At 37.1% G+C, this 11374-nt stretch overlaps 1 protein-coding gene across 1 annotated transcript; it reads left to right on the top strand.

Annotated features, from left to right (window-relative positions):
* The first annotated feature begins 9461 nt into the window (after nt 1-9461).
* Nucleotides 9462-11163, top strand: LOC141653695 (FCS-Like Zinc finger 2-like). Its single transcript, XM_074461535.1, has 2 exons — nt 9462-9982; nt 10539-11163. The coding sequence occupies exons 1-2, from the start codon at nt 9618-9620 to the stop codon at nt 10723-10725; spliced, it is 552 nt and encodes a 183-aa protein (XP_074317636.1). The 5' UTR covers nt 9462-9617; the 3' UTR covers nt 10726-11163.
* The last annotated feature ends 211 nt before the right edge of the window (nt 11164-11374 follow it).

Genomic DNA, 11374 nt, shown 5'->3' with positions numbered 1-11374 from the left:
GGCGTATTACTAATTAGGTCCAGACCATTTTCGGTTTTGCTATGTCAACCACGTGTCCCATGATGGTGACCTGGTTGGGCGGCGGGCGTGTCCGGCATTATTGGCATCCCGAACTCCGGTTGGATTACTCCGCCGGTGGAGGGCCGCACGACTCACTGTTGAAAGTATCATCGCGGTAGAATGCGGTTTCGTCGGTCACGACTGCGTCTTGTTGTTTTGACATCTTAGCTTTTTGGGTTGGTTTTTGTTGTTTTTTTTTTTTTTTTTTTTTGGGAATGAATGTGACTAGCTTCTAGTGTCTTTTCCCACAGACGGCGCCAATTGTTCCGGATGTAATTCCAGAGCAAGTATAGTTACCACCCGTGGCTTGTTGAATGATGTCTTGAGTTGGATTCTCCTTTGGTCTTAATCGTTCCTCTCGGCCTCTCCTGCAACAATGAACGAACTGAGGGCTTGGCTTTGTGCCAAGCGTACTCACTCCGACGCTCAAGTCAGTAAACTTAAAGGATAAGTCGTTACTTGGCTGAATGTATATTGTAGAGAGATAAGGAAGATATTACCAGATAAATAGTGTATTTAGGTTTAGTTGTGTATTTTTGGATCCTTTCCTCAATGAAGGTTGAGGAGTATTTATAGGCTTTCACCTTTTGTCACGTAGTGGCCAAGTGGCCAAGTGGCTAGCAGGTGGAAAGACTGATCTACCCCTCATCCGAGGGGCCTATTGCAGGCCGGCGGGCCCTGTTGCCTCACCGCCGAGGGGTCTTGGATATGAGTACGCGGATATGTGCCCCGGCTGGCAAGTTGCCATGCCGAGACCCAGGCTGACAGGCCGATGGGCTGCATCGGCTAGGCTATCTAAGTCGTTGACTTGCTGTGGATATCTTTGACCTTGCTCAATATGTTGACTTGGTCAGCGGTGCAGAATATAATTGTTCCGGGTGTAATTCCAGAGCAAGTATAGTTACCACCCGTGGCTTGTTGAATGATGTCTTGAGTTGGATTCTCCTTTGGTCTTAATCGTTCCTCTCGGCCTCTCCTGCAACAATGAACGAACCGAGGGCTTGGCTTTGTGCCAAGCGTACTCACTCCGACGCTCAAGTCAGTAAACTTAAAGGATAAGTCGTTACTTGGCTGAATGTATATTGTAGAGAGATAAGGAAGATATTACCAGATAAATAGTGTATTTAGGTTTAGTTGTGTATTTTTGGATCCTTTCCTCAATGAAGGTTGAGGAGTATTTATAGGCTTTCACCTTTTGTCACGTAGTGGCCAAGTGGCCAAGTGGCTAGTAGGTGGAAAGACTGATCTACCCCTCATCCGAGGGACCTATTGCAGGCCGGCGGGCCCTGTTGCCTCACCGCCGAGGGGTCTTGGATATGAGTACGCGGATATGTGCCCCGGCTGGCAGGTTGCCATGCCGAGACCCAGGCTGACAGGCCGATGGGCTGCATCGGCTAGGCTATCTAAGTCGTTGACTTGCTGTGGATATCTTTGACCTTGCTCAATATGTTGACTTGGTCAGCGGTGCAGAATATGCCCCATCAAATTTGTAAAATGATATTTATGTGATAAATATGCATTAAAATTAATTAATAACATGTAACATACTACATGTGACATATTGTGTGACTAATGACAAATTGACAAAATAAAATAGTAGTCCATATTAAGGAGGTTGGACCGAAATGGAGGGTGTGTTAGTAGGTTTTTGTTTGCTTTATATTAATTAATAAAATGGTATGATGATACCTATCTACAACTAGCCTTAGACCTATTCTTACACATCCTACACAACTAATTCTTGTGAAGATAAAAAGAGAAAAATGAGATGCCCTTTTGGACATACCCACCCGGCCACACCTCTCCATAAGAGGACTTTTGTCCTCATGTTACTTTGTGAATGAAATAGAATTATAGAGTGGGAGTTGGTATTGAACTATAATCTATGAAGATTGAATGAGAGCATAGTTCAGTGGGAGTTTATCGCACATGTCTTATTTTTTTAAAAATATTACTTTGTGAAAGTAATAGTATCATTACCATGTTACATACGAGCCATTGCATTACAATCCGAAAATGGTTACTCATGAGTAGATTTACTTTAAAGTGAGGGCCTCTTTAAAGGTAAATAGAGTTTCAGAGTACACAAATGCATAAGATTTACATGAAGATGTTGATCGAGATAAATTGTGTTAGGAATTGCCGCATTTCATTTTAATGAAGAATGGCAAATAGAATTCGCTTTTCTAAAATGGGAATTTAGAGAAGGAAGTGTTTTGAACACAAAATCTTAGATAAAGATTTAAGAGTCCTAACATCTTATGCGTAACTTTCTTAAGTGATCCTAGTATGATCTTAAGTAAGTATTAAAGGATTATACTTTTCATGTGATAATAGTGAATGGTTTCATTCATATGATTGAAGAATCATGATTATACATGAAATTAAGTGGGAGCTAGAATTATTTTCTCCATGTCTTATATGTTGATCACATATTACTTATTGAGAATAATGTACTAATGCTCTCTTCTGGCAAGAGTAATTAGGAGACTTGGAAAGGGATACAAAGTATTCTAGATTTTGAATCTATGTGAGAGAATATTGGCATAGAGTTGAGAGTCTTATGATGATAAGATCTTTCATACCTGTTGTAAATCAACAAGGTTAAATAGGCTATTCATGTTGATAGAAGTGGAAATACTATGATGGAGTCATAGTTATTCACTAAAACTATTAAGTTGTTGATCACATGAAATCGATTGCTAATGTTTCCGCCATTAGTACGATCATGTATGCCAACAGACGCACGTGCTGTGATGAACTATATGCTAGCAGCATGATAAGTCAATATCAAGTTAATTCATGAGATGGTCTTGTGAAAGTCTTGAAGAACAATTGAAGACTTGTTCATATGTTTGGATGACAAACTAAGTTAAGTGCGGAAGGGTTGCACAAACTTTAGTTTCTAAAATGGATTTGTCGAAATCCTAGGCTGCTTTATTGACTAAGGAGTAAGAAACTAAGAAAAGTGTTTTAGTTTCGTGCATTGCAAATTTTACAAAAGGAATCCAAGTAAATTGTGATAAAATCGTCAATGTAGGGATTAAGGGTGAATCCCTCTACAAATGATTTTGTCACAAATTATGCGATAACAGTGAGAGCATCTTTCAAGTTAAAGAGTCCAAATCTAGTAAGCACTACTACAAATACAGGCTATAACAACGGTCAAAAACCGTTGTTATATAAAAAAGCGGACGTTGTTAAAGCGTCCGTTGTAAAAGGTTTTAACAACGGTTGGTTTTCTTAAGGAAACCGTTGTTAAAAATATTAAGAACGGTTTTAAGTATAAAAACCCGTTGTGGAAAATGTGACTCAATTTTGGGGGAAAAGTTATAACAACGTGTTTTAATATACAAAACCGTTGTTATAACTAAAGACAACGGGTTGTTTGTAAATAACCGTTGTTGTTTGTTCTTAAAAAATAAAAAAAAATTAAATTAAATATTACTAGATGAATGCATAATTACGGCCCGTTGTAATTCCGATGCATGCATTATTACTGACATCACTGTGCATATGAACGAACAATATGGAATGAGAAAGGTTAGTAATAAGATTTGAAGCAGCATTGAGAGATATGATGATGATTATGCATGGCACAACTTCCTAACATATATATTAATTAAAAAACAACTCAACCCACACATTGCTTAGTATAAATACATTGCATTATCTCAACTAACATTTCCATTATCTCAATATATACATCTCCAAACCCTAACTGCTAAAACAAATTCCAAATAAATAACCCTACTTAATCTTTCAAAACAAACTCCAAACTCCAACAAAATGAATGATTTCATCCTTAAGACTCTTACTATGATCGAGAACAACAACAGTTTCATCCGCCGGTTGCTCCATATTGCGGAAAGTTTCAAGAGCTACCTTGCGGATGCTCGATCCGTACTGAAGGACGCCAAAGAAGATGGCTTGACGGAGCAAAGAAAGCGATTGCGGCTATATACGACGATATAGCAATCTATTTGAACGGAACCTCAAATAGCCAAGGAGGAGAGGAACGATATGATAGAGGAGAATAAGATCCTCTATGAAAATATAAGAATTGCATTTTCATTAATGTAAATTTTTTTTTAATTTATGTATTTATATATATATATATATATATATATATATATATTAATTATGTTTATCTTGCTTCTTCATCTTGCTTCTTCATTGTTTTACTAACTAATTATGCGAACAATACTTAAACAAATAACATAATGGTTGATAAAAACACATACATGCAAAAGAAATAATTAGAAAATGAAAATAATGACGATGAAACTAACAGTGACGGCGAGATTTACCTGATAAATACATAACGTAAGAGACGATGAAATCAACAGTGACGGCGAGAAGATAAAGCGACGATGAGAAAGAGAGAAAGAGAGAAAGAGACGATGAGAAAGTGTGTGTTTTGTGTTTGTGTTTGTCTGCTGTGTTTGTGTTTGTGTATTAAGGGTTGTGTTTTGTGGCTGCAGCAGACTTGTGTTTGTGTGGTTATGGAAGGTATTGACAACGGTTATTAAATAACAACAGTTGTCAAATATGTTTTAACAACGGTTGTAAAAAACACCCGTTGTCAAATATGTTTTAACAACGGGTTACAAAAGTAACCGTTGTGATTACTTTTCACTAACTTTGCGCCAATTTTGCGCCAAATTATTAACAACGGTTGTGCATGTGTGACCCGTTGTTAAAACTAATAACAACGGTTTTTATAACCATACCCGTTGTAATTAAGTTTAGTAAAATTCGCGCCATACATTCTACAACGTCTATTGTGATTTTCGTGAATAATCGTTGTTAAAGGGGCGTTGTAGTTGCCTGGATTTGTAGTAGTGAAGAAGTCTAGACACATACTTGGATAAATTCATGTCATTAGAGATGACATTGAATGGAAGGAAATAGCAATTTATAAAGTTGGAATATATGGATATCGGGAATATCTACTTTTCAAGCTTTTATTGCATTTAAACTAGTGTTATTAATACACTAAAGATTATAAGATATGAAGTAGTAATAGTGTATTGACTATTCATATGTGATAATCACATTTATCGTTTGAGTTTCATTAAACTCACCCGCTACCTTGTCGTATCCGAATGGGTTGTAGAGACAAATTGAACCCCATTAAAGTGAACTGGATTGACATGGTATTCACCCCTACTTACTTATATGAGGTGACGTCTCGAAGTGATTAGAGTGTGATGCGATTGATCGCAATTTCAAGTGCCATAGAGTTATATGGGATGACTAGTCGATCACATAGGCAGACTGTATGGGACACTCTGTCGAGCAGTGACCGCTTATAGAGTTCTGGTAATTCATAAAGCCTGGTCGTGACAAGAGCTACTATAGTATTCTCATGAGTCAATTCTTTTGACTAGAGACTATTCGCCCAAGTTGGCACAACTTCTGATGAGCTTTGATTTATACTCTACGATTTCGTAAATGAGATCAAACTGGGTATATTTTGGGTTATGATGGACTGTGGCTAAACGAAGGGAATAGGGCGATAGGAATTGTCCACCCCTTCTCAGGGTTATATGAAATCTCGAGGCCACTCGAGGAGTAATTAACTGAAAATGCGTGGCCACGCTCGGAAGGTATCTATGATAGATAATTCCGGTCAGACAGTTAATCTCCAGATCGAGAAAACCATTCAAGATATGATCAAGTGTAAGTACGACCTGCAAGACACCTTGCATTGAGTGGGAGATTGTAATAGGACAAGAGAAATGGTGACACACACTTGTCTCGAACAAGTGGGAGATTGTTGGGAAATGTGTCCTCGACAATAGTGCGATCACATGATTTAATATCATAATTAAATCTCATATTAAGAATACGTGAGGGATGATTTATTATATAATCAACTGATCGTCGTTAATCGATAATGATTGTCTGACTAGAGTTTGACATTACTGTCGTGTGATGGTGGTGGTCAGTTGATCCCTTAAGGTCACACCTAAAGGACAATTCCCTTAATGGATAAATTGGTTAATTGTATGACGATATAAGGTAATCAATTCCTTAAAAGTGAACAATTTACTTGTGAGAGAAAATATTGATATCTTATTGTAATGGGATTAAATAAGATTTATTTTAATAATAAAAATGCTTTGTTACTAAAACTGATGATTGTTTGAGAAATAATAGAAATAAGAATGAATGGTTGATTATAATTACAAGATGTTCTGAATTATAATAAGATGACCCATTTTATTAAGATGATCAAGTATCATTAGTCAATTTGTTGGAGGTAATTTAATTAATTTGTAAAATGATATTTATGTGATAAATATGCATTAAAATTAATTAATAACATGAAACATATTACATGTGACATATTGTGTGATTAATGACAAATTGACAAAATAAAATGGTAGTCCATATCAAGGAGGTTGGACCGAAATGGAGGGTGTGTTAGTGAGTTTTTGGTTGTTTTATTTTAATTAATAAAATGGTATGATGATACCTATCTTCAACTAGCTATAGACCTATTCTTACACATCCTACACTACTAATTCTTGTGAAGATAAAAAAGAGAAAAGTGAGATGCCCTTTTGGACATACCCACCCGGCCACACCTCTCCATAAGAGGACTTTTGTCCTCATTTTTCCACTACTACTCATTCATATTTACATCTCATGCAAAACTCTCCTCCTTCTCTCTAGTTTTCTCTAACAAGTTTTTGGAGATTCACAAGCATTTGTTCATCCATTCTAATATCACAATAACATTACTAGTGTAGTAATTATAATAATATTAGAATCATTTTAAGGGTACTAGTATAATAATCTAGTTAATTAGTATACTAGTTTAAGGGTAAGTCTTGGGTGCAATCTAAGGAGGATTTCTATACTTGGGATCTTGGAGGATCATCCATCACATTAAGCTCAAGAACAAGTGAATGAAGGTGACCTTACTTGTGCCCTATATTTCGAACCATATAGCAATGTAAGGGACATTGTTTTTCTTATAAATCTTTCATTTTGTTATGCATGCACTAGATCTAAAGAACATATAATTAACAAGTTAATTAGTTCACTATTAGAGGAGTCTAATAATAGGTATATGAACCTAACATGTAATACCCGCCCGGTTAGAGACCCGTTGACCATCGTTGACTGACCTTAGACACATATCTAGACCTTTGGAAATCTTACGAGTTCAATCTTGTGACTTAGTAACCCTTTTAGTTTAGGAAGCTCGATCTAGCGGGGGGGATCGAGTAGCTCTGTGACTCGTAGAGACCACTCGATCGAGTAAGTCCCATACTCGATCGAGTAACTGGAGTTCAACGGTAAAATATAAATCGTGGAATCGTGAAACCAAAATCATTTCATTCCTTTTCTCCTAAACCTAACTGCCGTCACATCTCTCTCCTTCACCCATATTCATCATTTTGGAGCCCTTTTTGAGTTGAGACACCATGGGGATGGGAAGTATGAGTCGGGTAGCGCTCTTGTCGCCGAAACGCTATGTATAGGTATGTCATCATCATCATCATCATCACCATCATCATCGTCTTCCTTAGTTTTGGTTATGGTTGTGGTAGTAGTAATAGAGTTGTCATACTGTTTGCAATAGGTGGTTATGGTGGTTTCTTATCGTCTTATGGTCGTATGCGTGTTGTTGCGGATTGCTAAAGGTAGGTTTTCCTAATCAGTACTGTTGGTTGTTTAGTATGTCGATTGTATTGTTCAATCGGATTTGGTATGGTTGTTGGTAGTGTGGATTGGTTGTAGTTCACTGTGTTGTTTGATTGTCTCTAGTTCGCGAGGTGCGTCCTCGGCTGAGTGGAGTCACTTGCGGGAGTGGCTTCACGCCCTTGGTTCGTCCTTTGTGGAATTCGTCACAAAGGGGATGTGCACATTAAGGAACATGGGTTTGCCCTCGGTATTGATGAGCGGGGTTTAGGTGGGAACGGCTGCGGTCCCCCACTGGCGGTGAGGATTACTCTTTGCTGCCGTAATCTGGCAGGACTTGACTTTCGGGCAGTCAGAGGAGAGTTGGTGGTTGAAAGAGGTGTTAGGTGTATGTTTGTATATCTAGCGTTGTGCGTTCCTTTAGTTACTGACCTTGTGTGGTGTTGTCTGTGTTTCCTTCTTGTGTTGTGTCTGCCGTGATTCATTATGGTGAGCAGTCGGTCTTAGCAGGTTGATATGTGAAGCTTAGCTAGGTGCTTTAGAGGGACGAGTCTACCACGAGTCATGGCAGAGATAGTATCACGTAGTTGATAGATGTCATCAGTTGTACCTTTTTTTTTGTTGAGTAACTTGTAATAAACTTAATTGTTCTTCCATTGACGTTTGATATTTACTATTCCTCGGACAACCGAGATGGTAACGCCCTTATCTACTGGGGAAGGTCTTGTTAAGGTTCCTTGGTAGATGGGGGGTGTTACAAAGTGGTATCAGAGCGACAATTTTGGAACCTATAACCAATGAGCTTAATGAACATAGTGAGTCTAATAAAATGAACCTGGTGTATGTGTGTTGGGAGCCCTGGCAATTGCTTGATTTTGGGTGGGAAGACGCCCTCATTCCAAAATCCTGGCCCCAATATGCTTAAGCCAGCCACTTCGAAATCTATCTATCACTGATGAGCTAGGTAGCACTAAAACGGACACGGACACGTGACACCGTATCCCATGAAATTTAGGACACGGGACACGTTATTTAAATTTAATAAAATATATATTTTGTAGTTATATATGTGTGATTTTATTTTTGAAAAAGTTTTTGATATTAAATTTAAATAAATAAAGGTCAAATTTGACGTTAAATATAACTTATTCTCATTTCTAAAACCAAAAACCAACTTATAATCAATCTATTTCGACATCTCATTACTTGTCTAAAGAACATCATTTGCCCACCAAATTCAACCATATAACAATTCACACAATTTACCTTAAATTCAACTTTCCGTTTAAAGGTGTGTCCAAATACCATGGGCACGGTTCAAAATACCATGGACACGCGTCGAACACGTGCCCAAATAAAAGATGAAAGTTAGACACGGCTTTACAGGTGTCCGACACGTTTTGACGTGTGTCCGACGTGTGTCGTGTCCGACACGGGAACACCGATTAGGAGGAGTGTCCGTGCAACCTAGCTGATGAGTGATGAGAAGGGTGGGGAATTGAGATGTTAAATGAAGGGTAAATCGGGTATTTGACAAACTCTGAGTATATTGATCAGCCAATGGATTCAGTAGCACGAGATTCCAGAAACCCCGCTCGTAGTTTTCTAAAACCATTAAATTAAATTAAATAAAACACTCAACAATATAATTTTTCTTTTTTTGTTTTTTCTAAAAAAACTAACTTTCTCTTTCACTCCTCATCATAATAAAGTAGTGTTAATTTTCATCTGTTTCTACCAAAAACCTCTCTTTATAACCTCCCTTTCCCTTCACACTCCCCTCTCCCTCCCTCTCTTTCTCACCCACCCTTCACCCTTTCTCCACACCCCCTTCAACAATATCACCAAGTTATTCTCATTCTCAAAACTTCTTAATTTTTTATACCCAATTATTACAAATGGAATCATCACCACCAAGAACAACAACAATAACAACAATAAAAAGGCCTTGTTTTATTGAAGAATCTAATGGTTTGGCCTCTATTGCTCAAAATAACAATATTATTAATAATAATAATAAGAATAATGGGTATTTTGTAGATTATGAAAATCATATGATGAGAAGAAGAAATAGTTTGAGAAATATAACATCACTTTCTACTAATTGTTCATCATCAACAACAACAACAACAAGTGTTTATTCTCCCAGATCTACTCGTATTTTAGATCCTAGATTTGAAGACTTTAACTCTCCTTATTTCTTAGATTCTTGCTCTCTTTGTCACAAACCTCTTGGTGGTAATCGCGACATCTTCATGTACAGGTTTGTCATTTTTTGAATTATATTTTTTTGTTTTGAAGTTTCTAATTTTATTGTTCATCTTCAATTATTAATAACTTTTGTCTAAGACCATTTAATACGGAGCAGTTTGTGCAAGACTGTTTTATGGTATGAGACGGTCGATTATGACTTAAAACACTCTTTAATTTATAAAAAGACCGTTTCGTTACCTTTTTTTGGTGTTAAATGAGTTGCAAGACCACTACAATATACCGGTACCAGCCCCGCCCGGATACCGGGAGGGGAATTTGAACCGTGACCTATTGTGAGGGTACTTTGGTCATTTCATGTTGGCTTTTTTGGAAACAATAATTGATGAGTTTCACCAAGTTAAATGGTCTGGTCCCTCATCAGAACAGTATGAGTCCGTGACGTCTCTAGATAAAATTAGTTTGAGACCGTCTTTCAAGAGACCTAGCGATTGACCATTAGAACAATAGACAGTCTCCTAAAACTTTAAAAAGACTTAATTTTAATCGTCTTTAGCTTAATCTGTGATTGATTTATACTGAAATCTGTGTTTGTTTATTGGAAACAGAGGTGATACACCATTTTGCAGTGAAGAGTGCAGACAAGAGCAAATCGATATTGACGAGGCAAAAGAAAAGAACTGGAATTTGAAAGTATTGAGGACCAAAAAAGATGCCAAAAAATCAACATCTTCATCCTCACCTTCTAAACCCCAGAATTACGCTTTCCGTCCCGGTACCGTTGCGGCCGCCTAATTAGATTACTAATTATATAATAATCACGAGATGCTTGCATATGAGTATATGATTATATATACTGAAAAAAGGGCGCTTTCCAGAAGTCGAAACGACGACTTGAAGAAAGTAAAAAAAAATATAGATGAGAAATGAAGGAGAGTTATAAAGGAGAAGATGAAGGGATTTTGATATCATGTAACTTTCCCTTTGTATGATATTAATGATATTATGATGATGTAGTGGTGGTTGTTGTTGCATAAATGCATAGAGGAGTTTGAGATATGGTGAATTATGGAGTTTAAAAAGGTAATGGGGTAAATCACTTGGTGAATGGTTTTTTTTTTGAGGAGGTTGCTATGTACTTTTCCAGTCTTCCTTGTGATGTACTTTTTTGAGTAAAAATATATGTACCAGCAGTAATTTTGATGGTAATAACAAATATGTTTGCCACTATCATTTTACACTTCCATACTGTATTTTTGTATGACAAATGAAAAATTTGAAGTAATCTATTATGTCTTCTATATCAAAATTCAAATGTCGAAGATTTTGGGGAAATAGAGCGGATCTCTTAAGTCGTCCTCTATTAAGATCATCAAAACTGTTAAAGAGTAAAAGATGGCCTTTTCATTCTTCTATATTTGGTTCTTGCAAAAATTACTTTCAA

This window comes from Silene latifolia, chromosome 4 (genome assembly GCF_048544455.1).
Source record: "Silene latifolia isolate original U9 population chromosome 4, ASM4854445v1, whole genome shotgun sequence".
Classification (NCBI taxonomy): domain Eukaryota; kingdom Viridiplantae; phylum Streptophyta; class Magnoliopsida; order Caryophyllales; family Caryophyllaceae; genus Silene; species Silene latifolia.
The sequence above is the reverse complement of the archived record's forward strand: the minus strand, read 5'-3'. Positions and strand labels throughout refer to the sequence as shown.